Source organism: Cololabis saira, chromosome 16, assembly GCF_033807715.1.
Source record: "Cololabis saira isolate AMF1-May2022 chromosome 16, fColSai1.1, whole genome shotgun sequence".
NCBI classification, from domain to species: Eukaryota; Metazoa; Chordata; class Actinopteri; order Beloniformes; family Belonidae; genus Cololabis; species Cololabis saira.
The window spans coordinates 41,629,289-41,645,362 of record NC_084602.1 but is presented as its reverse complement, the minus strand read 5'-3'; the positions used below and the strand labels follow the sequence as shown (position 1 = coordinate 41,645,362).

The window sequence follows — 16,074 nt, the reverse complement described above, 5'->3', positions numbered from 1 at the left end:
TCACCAATGGCGGAACATACATTTTTACACACCAATTTCGACGTGCGTCTCTGTTCAGCAGTTGGGGATTGTGTAACTTTTAGAGGAAACACATTTTTATACGTTAGAATCAAGTTTCTAAAACTTTGTCCATTTGCTTCAGGGACAAGTTCATAGGCGTGCAACCCCGTTCTTTTCAAGTTAGCACTGCAACGGCAGAGACCAGCACTAATTTAGTGCAGTAACCCTACGCTCAAAGGCACCAAAATAAGAGTCAACGTCTGACCGAAACGAAGGAACTAACGTGGTGTGCTTACTGACGTCAACGTGTGTGCTTTGAGGTGACGTAGCTATGGACACGGGTCAACTCTTTTCAAGAGCTCTGATCCAGAGATGCATCGCTTGCACTAACAGCTCTTTGTTGCACGTCTCCACCTCCTGAATATGAAAGGGTTAAGCAGAGATCTTCGGGGGAACAGACCTGGTTGAGGTTCAGAAACTGGATCAAGGTCCACACTGGATCACTGAACACTTGAGCAACCTCTGCTACCTTCACATCCGCCCCGTCTATGGGGGTAGACGTTTCTAACAGCCTCTCAGACGTTAGCTGCTTTACTTCAGCTTTGAGTGTTTGTCCGGTTCTTCCTCTACAGACTACGAGACTGCCTCACTTCTGGAGCCTCAGGTGGTCAAATTAGGAATTGCAAAAGTTGGCCCTTCTGCGTTAGCATCAACTGACGGGTCTGTTGGAATGATGATGTATTCGTTGTCTGTAATATCATCTGCTCTGAAAGAGAGAGATCTCTGTTTCCATCAGCTGAAGATGCTGAAGAACCAAAAACTCTTGAGTTTCTCATTCAGGAACAAAGCAGGTTGTGATTCAAGACTGGAAGCAGTTTGACTTACAAAACAGTCATCACTCCTGGAGGTCATCACTTCCCCGGAGTCATCCTGGTCCTCAGACGTCACATCGTCACGTGTTTGAAGCTGAATGCTGCAGAAATGGAGAGAACAGAGGATTGGTCTGCAGATGCTTGACTGTGATTGGTTGACAGGTCCAAGTAACAGCTTCTGAAGTCTTGTTGTGAAGCGATAACACTATATACAGACGGTTGCTTCAGTCAGCCACTCAAACGCGTCAGTCAAGGTTTGTGTTATTCACCTTGAACTCTGCATCACAGACGATCTCTGCTGCACCTTAACTGCTTTATTCACGTTCTGTTTCTTCCTCTATTGTTTGTGTTCTGAACAAATCATTACACACTTCTGAAGTGGATTATTTTTGAATAATTAGCTCTGTTCTGAGCCTCATTTTTCACGCATCATTTGCATCACTGCCGACGCTGCACCGATCCGTCCATTCCAATTCAATTCAATTCAATTCAATTTTATTTATATAGCGTCTAATACAACAAAAGTTGTCTCTAGACGCTTTCCAGAGATCCAGAACATGAACATAAACATAAACCCCTGAGCAATCATTACATAAACAATGGCAGGTAAAAACTCCCCTAGTGGGAGAAAAACCTTAAGCCAAACAGTGGCAAGAAAAACTCCCCTTTAGGAGGAAGAAACCTGGACCAGGACTTGGACCATAAGGGGGGACCCTCCTGCCGGGGGCCAGAGTGGGGGAGTCGGGGACGTCAGCAGCACACAGCAGGCAGGTGGAAGCAGCAGCGGGATGACCAGAGGGGGGGGCAGCAGGCAGGTGGAAGCAGCAGCGGGATGACCAGAGGGGGGGGGGGGGGGGGGGGGGGGGGGGCGGGGCAGCAGGCAGGTGGAAGCAGCAACGGGATGACCGGGGGTGGGGACCACAGGCCAGCACGCAGCTCCCGAAGCTCCGGCCCAATCATCAAGTCCCAGGTTGGGGTGCAGGGTCGGGGGAAGGTTGAGAAGGGGCAAGGCCAGGGAGACGAGTCTTGACGGACAAAACTTCTCCCCCGCCCAAAGGGGGCCGTTACCCTGACCGGGCCGTTACCCTGCCCCTCACACACGCTGCAGTTTCCGGTGTTGTGCATTCAGAGATGCTCTTCGCCACCGGCAGAGGATGCTGCACCATGTACAAAAGAGAAAAAAGAGAAGAAAAGGGGGGCCAGCACAAGAAACTACAGGAGCGACTGTAACACACTAGAGTTTACACTACCTAGAGATTTACCAACACCAGTTAGAGGTTTACTAAACACTAACTATAGGCTTTACGAAACAGGTTTTAAGTTTAGTTTTAAAGGTGGAGGTGGTGTCAGCCTCCTTAACCCAGATTGGAAGTTGGTTCCATAGTAATGGTGCCTGATAGCAGAACGCCCGCCCTCCAAATCTACATTTAGATACTCTAGGAACTACGAGTAAACCTGCACTCTGAGAGCGGAGAGCTCTGCCAGGAACATAAGGCTCTATCAGGTCTTGTAAATACTGCGGAGCTGAGCCGTTTTGGGCTTTATACGCAAGTAATAAAATTTTAGATTGGATTCTGAATTTTACGGGTAACCAATGGAGCGACGCTAACACTGGAGAGACGTGGTCTCTCCTGCTGATTCCTGTCAGTACTTGTGCTGCTGCATTTTGGATCAGCTGGAGCCTATTCAGCAAATTACTTGGACATCCTGCTAATAACACATTACAGTAATCTAGTCTAGAAGATACAAACGCATGAACTAGTTTTTCTGCATCACTCTGCGAGAGGAAAAAAATTCGTAAACGTTTTAAGTTTTCTAGTGATAATGTCAGATGAAGCGTTCCAAACCAAAAAGAATGAGCCCTCTAGTGTATCTCTCTGTTGCCTTGAACAGGCTGTGTGCTGCAAAATGTGCTGCAATGGTGACCGGAATTTCCCGCGCTGTCCTGCGGATGTGACATCACATGACGCTGCATGCGCGGTTTCCCCGTTCTCCCGTGCCGGCTTCGCCGTTGGCTGCAGTACCCCCGACGGCCGTCGTGGATAAGGGTGGCGCTAGATAGTCTAATTTCTTAAAAGGAGCCTCATGCTCCTTTAACGTTGGATCACGTTACCGTTAATGTCTATGTAACACTGCCTGTAACGAACTGACAAATGCTTTTATTCTGAAATACCCTACATATCATATCCGGTGGTGAATTAGTTTTATGTAGACAATTGGTAAAACAAACTCTAAATCAACAACTCATCCATGAATCTTAGCATATTAATAAACACTATTAACAGTAATACAAACAGGTAATAACAGGTAAGAACACGGTCTAAACGACTCGAGCAGGGTCCCCACTCTTTCCCTGATGTTATTTTCTAGGACTCTTCCAGGACATTTTAAGCTGAGATTTTAATTAAGAGTGCTCTTCTTCCCCGTGGTCTCTGTGAGCATCTCACTCTGTTGACAACTATTTTATTGTCTACAAGAAGTCTACATGAAAAGTCATTCATCTCTCAAATGTATTCTCCCATCTATCTGTGCAAATACACAGTATTTTAATACAACAGAAATATGGAGCTTGAAGAGACTCAAAAGTGACAAATGCACACACCGATCCACAAATGCAAAGGACAGGAGTCACAAATGCACAAGACAAAATTCACAAATGCACAGGACAGGAGTCACAAATGCACAGGACAGGAGTCACAAATGCACACGACAAAATTCACAAATGCACAAGATGATTTGCCAATGCACGGAACAATTCACACATGCATAGGACAAGATACACACATGTATTTCTGATGCACAAATATAACCTGATTTTTGAACGGTTTTTTGTCTGTGAGCTGCATTTGTGTGTGAATTTTGAGACTCCCCTGACGTGCCTCAATCCACAAATGCGTTTTATTAAACACTGAAGGATCTGCAACCAATCAGATGTCTTCCTTTGTTTCAGCCAATCATATGAGCCCAACCCACGTGGGGGATGATTTACTCATAAACCAATCAGATTAAAGGGGCGGAGACTCCTGCTGTTTTTGTGGATTGAGGCTCGTCAGTGGAGTCTCAAAATTCACACAGATGAAGCACACACACACACACACACACACACACACACACACACACACACACACACACACACACACACACACACACACACACACACACACACACACACACACACACACACACACACACACACACACACACACACACACACACACACATTTTGATGACAAAAACACTATTAAAGGAACTCAACTGTTATTCTACACAGACTGATTGTGTTATTGATCACATCGGGACTCACCAAACTTCACTGCGGTCCTTCATAGCTGACATCAGTCTCTGTTGAACCCCTTCTGTTGAGTGAACGAGAGCGTCATAAGAGAGAGAGACACATCTTACCGGTGGTGGATGAAATATTAGCCAAGTTGGAAGGTGCCAGAGTTTTCACAAAGCTAGAAGCTACATCAGGCTTCTGGCAGGTACCACTCCATAAAGACTCTTATGTTGTTGACCACGTTCATCACACCAGAGGGCAGATATTACTTCCAACGCCTGCCCTTTGGTATATCATCAGCCCCCAAACATTTCCAAAAGAGGATTTCTCAGCTGATTGATGGCATTGATGGGGTCTGGTGTCATGCTGATGATGTCCTGGTCACAGGGAGGGACCGAGCAGAGCACGACGGCAAGCTGCACAGAGTCCTGCAAAAATTCAGTGAGGCGGGGCTCACCCTGAATGAATCACCCCACAATGCACTGGAGATGACCTGGCCGAACCCAACGCTGCTGCACTCGCCTGCGCCACCCATTGGAAGGACATGGTACAGTGGACGGCCAGACACGAAGAAGAAGAACCCTGAATGAAAAATGTCAGTTTGCTCTGACAGAGATCCGTTTTCTGGGCCATGTCATAAACAGTCAAGGCATTAGAGCGGACCCAGATAAAATAAAAGGGATCCTTGACATGCCTGAGCCGCAGGATGTGGCCGATGTTCTACGCTTCATGGGCATGGTGAACTTTCTGGGGAAATTCTCACCACGACTGCCAGACTTAACGAAGTCCTGCTCCTCCATGCCCAAGTCAACCAGAAAATCCTCTGAAAATATTAATCAATTATAACAATAAAAACACTAATGAAACTGACCCAAAAAAATAATAATAATATGACTGTTGTGACGTGTTAAACTAAAATGTGTCCTTAATTAACGTCAGAAGTGTCTTCAATCTTTAATCAGTCAGTCTGAATGTTTAAAGGGTTAAAAGTGTTGACTGCTGTTTGGTGTCATGGTGTTCAAACACTGAACATGAGCAGACGTTTCATATATATACTGTATATTCAGACACAAGTAAATCCATATGTATATGTCAATGCCAAATGTATTGATCTTGACGATGTCCCGTCTTCTCGCAATAGATTGACGGCACGGATTCGACAAAAAGAGCAACTGAGGAAGACGGTTCAGACACAGAGATGGTTTGGTGGTGGAATAAAAGTTGTCTTGCAGCATCCTATCCTATCAGCATCCTATCCTAATAATACCTCCTGCAGGGCAGGAGGTATTATTTTAGCAGATGTTTGTCTGATGAAGCTATTGCTAAATTTAAGGAGACCGTTGCTCGTCTTGCGACAGTGGAAAATAGTGAAGCCTCTACTGAAGCAATAGAGGCCAGTGACCTGGGTTCTACCTCTGATGTTGATTTTCTTGTTAGTAACACTGCTGATCTGTTGCACTCAGCTTTAGATGAAGTTGCTCCTTTGAAAAGGAGGGTTTCTAGCCACAGGAGCTTAACTCCCTGGTACAATTCAGATATTCGCATGTTGAAACAAAGCGTGCGTAAAATGGAAAGGAAGTGGTACTCTTGTAGGTCTGTAGACTCTTATCGTGAATGGAAAGATATTCTAATAGTATATAAAAAAGCCATTCGCAAAGCAAGAACAGCTTATTATTCAACGTTGATAGAGGATAACAAAAGTAACCCACGTTTTCTGTTCAGCACTGTAGCCAGGCTGACAAAGAGTCACAGCTCTGTGGAGCCGTGTATTCCTGCAGCTCTCAGTAGTGAGGACTTTATGAGCTTCTTTAACAGTAAAATCACGAGAATTAGAGAAGAAATCAACCAGCCGGTTGTGGGTGTTTCTTCAGCTTTAGCGACTTCCCTAGGCTCTGACTTGTCTCTAGACTGTTTTGATCCTATAGACCTCCCTGAGCTGACTTCACTCGTTAATAGAGCTAAGTCTACCACATGTATGTTAGACCCCATCCCGACTCGACTATTCAAAAATGTTTTTTCTCTTATTGGTGTGACAATACTGGACCAAATCAACCTATCCCTAAGCTTAGGATATGTACCACAGGTTTTCAAAGTGGCAGTAATTAAACCTTTACTTAAAAAACCTTCCCTTGACCCAGACACCTTAGCTAATTATAGGCCAATTTCTAACCTTCCATTTGTATCTAAAATTCTGGAAAAGGCAGTTTCAAGCCAGTTATGTGACTATTTGTATAGAAATGATCTGTTTGAAGTCTTTCAGTCAGGGTTCAGAATGCATCATAGCACAGAGACAGCACTGGTTCGAGTCACGAATGACCTCCTTATGGCCTCAGATAAGGGATTAGTGTCCATACTGGTTCTACTGGACCTCAGTGCTGCTTTTGACACTGTTGATCATGGCATTTTACTGCACAGGTTAGAGCATGTTGTTGGGATTAAAGGGACAGCTCTACGTTGGTTTAAATCATATCTATCTGACAGGTTCCAGTTTGTTCATGTACATGAGGTTTCTTCAGAACAGTCGAGGGTCTGTTATGGTGTTCCGCAGGGTTCAGTGCTAGGGCCAGTCTTGTTCAGTTTATACATGCAGCCGTTGGGAAGTATAATCCAGAATCACGGCATACACTTTCATTGTTATGCTGATGATACGCAGCTCTATTTGTCTATGAAGCCGGATGAGACAGAACCGTTAGTTAAACTTCAGGCATGTCTTAGGGACATCAAGGACTGGATGTCCAGAAATTTCTTGCTTCTAAATTCAGATAAAACAGAGGTTATCATTCTTGGTCCAGAGCATCTTAGGAAGGGATTAGATGGTGTTGCGATGGCTTCCAGTGCAACTGTGAGAAACCTTGGTGTTGTTTTCGATCAGGATTTGTCGTTTAAACCATATGTTAATCAGGTTTGTAAAATAGCGTTTTTCCATCTCCGTAATATTGCAAAAATTAGGAAAATCCTCTCGCAGAGGGATGCAGAGAAACTAGTTCATGCGTTTGTATCTTCTAGACTGGATTACTGTGATGTGTTGTTAGCAGGATGTCCAAGTAATTTGTTGAATAGGCTCCAGCTGATCCAGAATGCAGCAGCACGAGTACTGACAGGAATTAGCAGGAGAGACCACGTCTCTCCAGTGTTAGCGTCGCTCCATTGGCTACCTGTAAAATTCAGAATTCAATTTAAAATTTTATTACTTGCATATAAAGCCCAAAACGGCTTAGCTCCGCAGTATTTACAAGATTTGATAGTGCCTTATGTTCCTGGCCGAGCTCTCCGCTCCCAGGGTGCAGGTTTACTCGTAGTTCCTAGAGTATCTAAATGTAGATTTGGAGGGCGGGCGTTGTGCTATCAGGCACCATTACTTTGGAACCAACTTCCAATCTGGGTTAAGGAGGCTGACACCACCTCCACCTTTAAAACTAAACTTAAAACCTTTCTGTTTAGTAAAGCTTATAGTTAGTGTTAAGTAAACCTCTAGCTGGTGTTGGTAAATCTCTAGGTAGTGTAAACTTTAGTGTGTTAGAGTCAGTAGTCATTGTCGCAGCTATAGAACAAAACTATAATAGTTAGTCTCAAATATAGCTTCGCGGTAGATATGCTGCTATAGGCTTATGCTGCAGGGGGGCACCGACATGATCCGCTGGGCGGTGCCTCTCACCCTTCTTCTCCTCTCCTTTTCCCTGCCTCTCTTCTCCATTACCATTTTTATTTATTATAAATATCTCATAGCTATCATTTTTGTCCATTGTTCCTGTAGTTTCTTGTGCCGGCCCCCCTTTTTTCTCTTTTGTGTATGTTTGCAGGCCGGAGCCTCAGGAGCTGCGTTCTGGCCTGTGTTCCCGGCCCTCCCCCCCCTCTGGTCATCCCATTGCTTCTTCCACCTGCCTACGTGGATGTCTGCTGTTGCTGCTTCCGCCTGCCTGCACCCCCCCCCCTCTGGTCATCCCGCTGCTGCTTCCACATGACTGTTGTGTGCTGCTGACGCCCCCCCCCCACTCTGGTCATCCCGCTACTCCTTCCACATGACTGTTGTGTGCTGCTGACGCCCCCCCCCCCACTCTGGTTATCCCGCTGCTGCTTCCACCTGCCTGCTGTGTGCTGCTGACGCCCCCCCCCCCCCCCACCTCTGGTCATCCCGCTGCTGCTTCCACATGACTGTTGTGTGCTGCTGACGCCCCCCCCCCCCCCACCTCTGGTCATCCCGCTGCTGCTTCCACCTGCCTGCTGTGTGCTGTCGACGTCCCTGACTCCCCCAGTCTGGCCTTCGGCAGGAGGGTCCCCCCTTATGAGCCTGGTCCTGCTCAAGGTTTCTTCCCTCCTAAAGGGGAGTTTTTCCTTGCCACTGTTTGGCTTAAGGCTTTTCTCCCACTAAGGGAGTTTTTACCTGCCATTGTTTATATAATAATTGCTCGGGGGTTTATGTTTATGTTTATGTTTATGTTTATGTTTATGTTCATGTTCTGGATCTCTGGAAAGCGTCTAGAGACAACATCTGTTGTATTAGACGCTATATAAATAAAATTGAATTGAAATTGAATTGAATCCTGATCGTTGTGTCCTTAAATACGAATTATAGAGGAACCATACAGAGTTGACAACAGAAGTGATGAGGAGGGACCACGCGTTCCCTCATTTCTTTCATAAGGGTAGATCAACTCTCTTGGTGCAGCTTTACTGCCCCGTTTTATTGGAGTATGAATATAATCCTGGCTTCATATTACACATCGCTCCTTTAACAAAGGCAGGAAAGTACGAGCACGACCAATCTAACGACATCACTAACAAACATCTGGAACTTATTGCTCTGGACAACCAGCCTTTTACAGCTGTTACAGATGTTGGGTTTTGAGCCTCACAACACAATTCCCCGTTGGTGTTTCCAGGCGTGGCGTTACCTGCGAGTTATAATCTGTAATAACATAGATGGACTCCAGGTTTTTTAAATGATCACTTTCAATAAGTTACTGCAAGACTGTGTGAATCAGAGGAAGCCCACTAACTTGGAATTAATTACTGGTAATGAAGACTATTTGTGCTCTTTAAGATTAAAAACAAATACAGCTGACATGGTGAGAGCGTCTCAATTCTACTATGTTAGATTTGATGTCAGTATCAAGTATCGCAGCAGGAGTTTAGCTGTATATATCAGTCCTGGTGTCAACAGTCTGAAAAAAACTTCATTTAAAGTACCAGCACATCAGATGTCAGCAAATATTCAACAATCGTGAATTCTTTGTATTTACACACACAAATCATGAAACAATATCTTTACCTCCTTCTTTTTCGTTCCTCTTCTTCCTTTCTTTCTTCCTTTTCCTGTATTTGTAACCAACGACTCCAGAAACCAAGACCAGCAGCAGCAGCAGCAAACCCAACACCATTCCTACAATAACTCCAGTCCCGTCTGCAACAGAAAAACACAATAATTAAAATGACAGTTGTTGTATTTTTGATGTCAGTGATTTGAACCCGAGTCTCAACAGATCACAGCACACATGAACATTAAAAGTCTCCATCTATAGCAGGAAATGGATGCAGTTGTGATTCACGGTCCAAGACTGTTGCTCTGACGATCTACGTCACCGACAACTTACTGCTGCAGCAGACTGATGTCATGCAGATGTTCATACCATCAGTTACACTTTGGACATGAACAGAACCAAACAGGCAGCACTCTTTCCTTTTAAATATTCAAATTAAACATGAGACATGACCAAATCTAAACTCTTTTCATTCTGGCTCTAACACTGTGTGACCACTTTTAAACATTTTACCTTTTGTTATGTGAAGAAAGGTGTATTTCACGTATGTTTCCTCTTCATCCCTGAGTTCACATTTGTATGTTCCTGTCTGGTCTGAAGATAAATGCTTCAGAGTGAGACTTCCTGTCCTTGATACAGTCATCACATGCTGCTTCCACCTCTCTGTAGTTCTGTAGAGCCCTACATGTCCCGTCTGTGTCAGGATGATCTCTTTGTGGTTAAATGTCCAGGTGAGATACTTTATTGGATAATTGGCGGTTGAGCAGGAGATGAATGTTTCAGTGTTTGATCCACTTATAACAGCTGAAATGACAGTAAACATGACATGGAATGATGGAAACCCAAAACAAAAGAAAACTAAACATCAGTTGTAAAGGACAAGAGCTTTCGTAGACGACATGAACATCTCATTAAGGTCTTCGTGGCACTGAGAGCCACCACATGAACATTTAAATGTAATTTCTACCTGGTTGAAGCAAAGTGGATCTCCTGCTGTTTGCTGGAGTGCTGACGGTGCAGATGTAGTCCAGGTCAGGATCTCCGTCTGAAAGTATCAGAGAGCTGCTGATGCTGTAAAGCTGCTGTTCAGTCTCCTGGACTGTTGGTGGGTTCTGCAGGTTCTGCAGGTTCTGCAGGTTCTGCAGGTTCATGCTGGATGGAGGACTGGTGGTCCAGACGAGTCCAGGTTCAGGATAGATCCCCTCTGAGCTGCAGGTGATTTTGTTTTGTACCTGTTCTATGTTGACGTGCTGGACTGGAGCTGGAGGACAAATATGCAGTTGTTAATGTTGTTCATGTCACTTAAACCCTGTTTACTTCACGCACTTAAATCTCGGTTGAAAACAGACTTTTTTGGTCATTCTTTCAAAGTTAAGGTCAAAGTTATTTATATTAAAAACAACCAAGGTTTACCAAACTGCTTTTACAGCTAAAATAAAACAATATCCTGTAAATAATCCACCTCAAACTACATCAGTTAAAGCACAACTAAAGATGATATATAAAGACAACAGGTCTAAAACGCAACGTGAATTTAATGCCAGCGAGTAGAAATTAGTTTTCAGCAGAGATTTAAATGCAACAACAGTTTGAGTTGTTCTAATTCACAAAAACAGAAATTGTTCCAGGAAATGGGACGATCTACCAAAGAGACTTGCTGGTTTCCAAAACTAAAATAGACTTAGGACTTAACCCTAACACTCTCTCCTAAGGAGATCTGTACGAGATCAGACCGTCGTGTCCAGCGGGAGACGCGTCCCTCCAGGACCAAGGAGACTCTCTTGTTGTCACTTACCTGGAGAGCACTAGAGAACAGTGAGACCATGTTTATGTATTTGTTTTCTTCTTTTTGGACATGGTACTACGTGAAGATCTGTACTTTCTGTTGTGGTTTGAGTAATTTTTCTGTTGATTAAGATTTGGGAGCATGATTGGAGGACTGGTGCATGTTTGACTTACATTTTGGACTGCTGGGACATTTGGGGGGGTTACATTTGTCATTGGATGACTTTGTTTTCGTCGTTGAGAGGGTTTCTTTTGTTGGTTCAGTGAAGATGAGTGGAAAATTATCCTTTTATGTGAACTGCTTGAGTTGAAAAAAATGGTCCCTCTACAGGCTGTTGTCAAATCTTTGCAGGTGTTTTTTTCCACCCAAAACTCTGTTTCCGTGTAAACGAGAGGCCAGGACGCAACATAATGTTTGCAAAACAGTAAAACCTGTACTGGAAACACTTGTAATTAAATAAAACCTTTTTATGCTGTCTCAAGGTATTTATTCAGATGTATAGATAATCCAGTTTATCGTAAAAGTCTGGTGGAAACACTTTTTTTGCATTTGCACGTGTCCTGCATTACTGGATGTGACGGTCGGTCAAATTAAAGTAATCAAAATCTAGTTTCCAGCCATTTTTGGTCTCATTTATATGATGTAGTTGTGCTGTAACACTACTTAATCACTATGCATTACTGCATTATATCAGGGCTTTATCTCTGAATAATCATTTGAATGATCCGTTGCCTTCTTGTTCTTCTGTTGACTGTTTTCACAAGAGAGATGGTGGCAGTTACAATTATTTGTACAAAACTAAAGAGATTTTTGTTCATATTCTTCAATATATGTTCAATATTTGTTCAAAGTTGAGATCTTCTTCATCTTTGTTGGAAGAGAAGTCTTGCAGGATGAGATACAGAGAGTTACGGATGTGGAGAGAGAACTAGGAGAGTTACGCTCATAAAAAGAAACACCAATGGAAACATCGACCCCCGCAGCAGTTTGAAAAAAGTGTAAATTCCCTCAGAAACTGTCGTATGGGGACTTCCGGTATGGGTGACGAGGAGTAGTCACGTTTTTCTCTCGCTCCCTCAACTACGTTTTATAAACTTTAAAACCCCGCTCTTCTGACGTTTAACAGGGCTTATTATTTAACAACCTGCTGTTTGCTCAGCATAATGTCCACTTTGAGGACAATTCACAAAAGGAAGAAGCCGCTGCTAGCGGCGTTAGCATGGCGGCGCTAACAACGTTGCTACAGGACCACAAGGCGGCCCTTTCTTCGGAATTTAAATCTTCCATGGCCTCATTGGAAGCCAAGATTGACAATATGCACGCTACAGTATTAGACCATGGTCAACGCATCGGCTCGCTGGAGACAAATGCCAACTTTACCGACGAGCGCCTAACCGCATTGGAGACTACCTGTGCAGGGCTAGGGGCTAGCAACACTAAGCTAAAGGCCAAAGCCTCGGACCTCGAGGCGAGGAGCTGCCGGGCAAACCTTCGGCTGATTGGGTTGCCGGAGTCGACTGAGGGGCCTCGCCTGACCGCCTTTCTGTCTACTCTGCTGCAAAAAGTGATGGGCGAGGAGGTTCTTCCCAAACCACCAGAACTGGAACGTGCACACAGGATACCATTTGCCAGGCCTAAGTCGACTGAGAAGCCGCGGACTGTTATCATGTGCTTCCACAGTTTCCAGACCAAGGAGAGGGTAATGCAAAAGGCCAGACGGAGGAGAGGGCAGCTACAGTACGAGGGCAAGCCGATAGCTTTTTATGAGGACTATCCTGCTGATGTGCTTGAGCTCGTATCGTGGAGTCATGTCACAGCTGTACGACCTGGGGCTCAAGCCGTCTTTACAGTATCCGGCCAGGCTGAGAATCACCACAGAGGACGGGAGCACGGTTCGGCTCTCGTCGGTTTAGGAAGCCAAGAAATACATCGCTGACAAACGCAACACCACCTGAGACACGGTAATTAACTTTGAGCAGTACTTTTAACGTGCTCTTCAGCCTGGCCCGCAGCTAACAGCTTTTTTTTAGCACAGCCTCTACCACTTTTCACTTGGAGCTGCAGCCCGGGCTGGCCACTTATTGCGGTGCTTGAACTGAACGTTCTTTGGTTGTTGCGAACCGATTTGTTTTTTGTTTCTTTTTTGCTACACGGGACATTATTTTGTTCCACGGTCCAGGGGCCTCCGTGCGTGGGCTGCCCTCTGGGTGCCTTGAACAAATTTTTAATTAAATTTTCTTTCTTAACTTGACATGCTGTGTCATGAAGAACCTGTGATGTTTTTTTTTTTTTTTAAGCGATCCCTCTATGGGTGCCTTGAACAAGTTGTAATTTTTTCAATTCTTTTTTATTTTAATTTTTTTTTATTATTAGTTTACTTTAATTTTGTTTTATTTTATTTTTTAATTATTTAACTTTTTACTTGACATACTGTGTCATGAAGAGCCTGTGCTGGGTAGCACGCATTTCATTTGGTTTGGACTCTTATTACTTTGCCTGAAGTGAATTCTTTTTTTTATTATTATTTTAATTTATTTATTTTAATTTGTTTATTTTAATTTATTTATTTCATTATTTATTTTTTCTATTTATTTATTTATTTATTTTCATTTTTTTTTTTTTTTTTTTTTCTTTTTTATTTATTTATTTTTTTTTTTTTGTTTGACAACTGCCACTACTCATTGGACGGGGCCACCATGAAGGGATCGACCTGTGCACTGTTTTTCTGTGCACCCATAGAGGGATCGCTTAAAAAAAAAAAAAAACATCACAGTTTCTTCATGACACAGCATGTCAAGTTAAGAAAGAAAATTAAATTAAAAATTTGTTCAAGGCACCCAGAGGGCAGCCCACGCACGGAGGCCCCTGGACCGTGGAACAAAATAATGTCCCGTGTAGCAAAAAAGAAACAAAAAACAAATCGGTTCGCAACAACCAAAGAACGTTCAGTTCAAGCACCGCAATAAGTGGCCAGCCCGGGCTGCAGCTCCAAGTGAAAAGTGGTAGAGGCTGTGCTAAAAAAAAGCTGTTAGCTGCGGGCCAGGCTGAAGAGCACGTTAAAAGTACTGCTCAAAGTTAATTACCGTTTCTGTGCACTGTGAGCGCCACTTCCACTCCCCCGGAGGTGCCTGATTTGTAAGTGGAGCAGCGTGGTCCGACACCTACCCGTGGACTTTTGCTTTCCTTCTGGACAATTAATGATAATTTTAATTTATTACCGCATTCTTGCTAGTTAATATGCCTTGCTTAACATATTAGGTGGTGTTGCGAGTTTGTTCACATGTCATTGTTTACTTTGACTGTTTTACTTTATATTTCCTCCATACTGCTCTGATTGGCATTATTAGGAAATGTGGATTTATTACCATCGGCACTACATAAATGAGTGTGCTTGTTATAGTTCATGCCTCCCCGAGCCACGTTGTTACATTCTTGAGGGGTCTTACCTTTTGTACGTATTTATTTTACACTGAGGGAAGAGAGGTTTTGTAGGGGAAGTTTATAACTGACTAAGTCAGGTAGTTCTGTATCTTAGAAGATACAAGTGTCTAGCGTTTCCTTAGGGACTAGGTTTGTTTATGTCTGTCTTCGTCCTGAATGAATGTGTGTGTGAGTGGCTACAACCCCACCACCCCCACCCCACCCCACCCCTTCCTTTTCTGCTCAGGTATCTTCACATCGGCAGTTCCAAGTCATAAATGACTGGTAGGAACATCCGGTTCGTCTCCTGGAATACCAAAGGAGTGAATGAGGTCTTTAAAGCCAATAAGGTGATATCCCACTTAGTACATCTTGGGGGCGATGTATGCTTCCTTCAAAAAATGCATCTTCGCACTTCTGAAGTGTCCCGTCTTAAGAAGCCATGGATGGGACACCTGTTCCACTAGAGGTACTCTGAGAGGGGCAGGGGGGCGGCTATCATTATACATAGAAACGTTTCTTTTGAGCTTGAGTCATCTGTACTTGACCCTAACGGCCGATATGTCATCGTTTCAGGCAAATTTCAAAATACTCCCGTGAGTCTGGCTTCGCTATATGCACCAACATGGGACGATGACAAATCTATATCCAAATTCTTTTCCACCTTACCCAATTTGGATGATCACCAGATTATAATCGGTGGTGATTTTAACCTGGTTCAAGATATAGACCTTGACAGATCATCAAGGAAACAAACTTCTTTATCCAAATCTGCCAAAGCTTTAAAATTTCACGCCAGTCAGCTCGGCTTGGAGGACCCCTGGAGGGCCAGATTTCCATCCAGCAAAGCTTTCTCTTTCTTTTCACATGTTCACCACTCGTACTCCCGGATCGACTTTTTTTTACTGGATAGTAATTGCTACATAACGCTGTCACCAGTGAATATCATAGCATAGTTATTTCAGATCACGCGCCAACCACTGTTGATATTAAGTTTTCTGGTTGCAAAACTCCCTCAAAACACTGGAAATTTAGCTCGCATTTGCTTTCAGAAGCGGGATTCAAATCCTTCCTCACTTCGCAGATTAAATTCGTCTTTGAGACCAATGATTGAGACCATCGGATCTGACACGCTCTGGGAGACTTTCAAAGCTTATATTCGGGGGCAGGCTATCTCTTTCGTTTCCCATCTTAAAAAAATCTGAACGGACTAAGATGGCAGACATTTCAACTGAGATCCGAAACTTAGACACCCAATAAGCAGAAAACCCTTCAGCGGCTCTGTATAAGAAACGGCTTCTGCTGCAATCGCAATATGACGTGTTAGCCTCCAGTAAAGTTGAAAGACAGCTACTACATACCAGACAACGTTTTTTCGAACAGGGAGATAAAGCAGGTAAACTGCTTGCATACCAGGCTCGTTCGGCTAGCGCGTCTAGACTGATCCCTGTTTGGCTTAAG

The 16,074-nt window shown here is 43.8% G+C and overlaps 1 protein-coding gene across 4 annotated transcripts in view; it reads right to left on the bottom strand.

Annotated features, from left to right (window-relative positions):
- LOC133462724 (NACHT, LRR and PYD domains-containing protein 3-like) overlaps positions 1-16,074 on the bottom strand; it is a 228,676-nt gene that overhangs the window by 20,741 nt on the left and 191,861 nt on the right. For 2 of the 4 annotated variants that reach the window (XR_009784276.1, XM_061744122.1), the window contains exons 3-7: positions 10,375-10,668; positions 9,921-10,211; positions 9,419-9,550; positions 4,177-4,228; positions 886-973 (exon numbers count right to left, since the gene is read on the bottom strand). The exons of the other annotated variants lie outside the window; for them this stretch is intronic. Coding sequence is in view for 1 of the 2 variants with exons in the window: in XM_061744122.1 (XP_061600106.1) it covers positions 886-973; positions 4,177-4,228; positions 9,419-9,550; positions 9,921-10,211; positions 10,375-10,668 (857 nt within the window). In the remaining variant the exon portion in view is untranslated. The remainder of the gene's footprint in view (positions 1-885; positions 974-4,176; positions 4,229-9,418; positions 9,551-9,920; positions 10,212-10,374; positions 10,669-16,074) is intronic. 4 annotated transcript variants of the gene reach the window in all.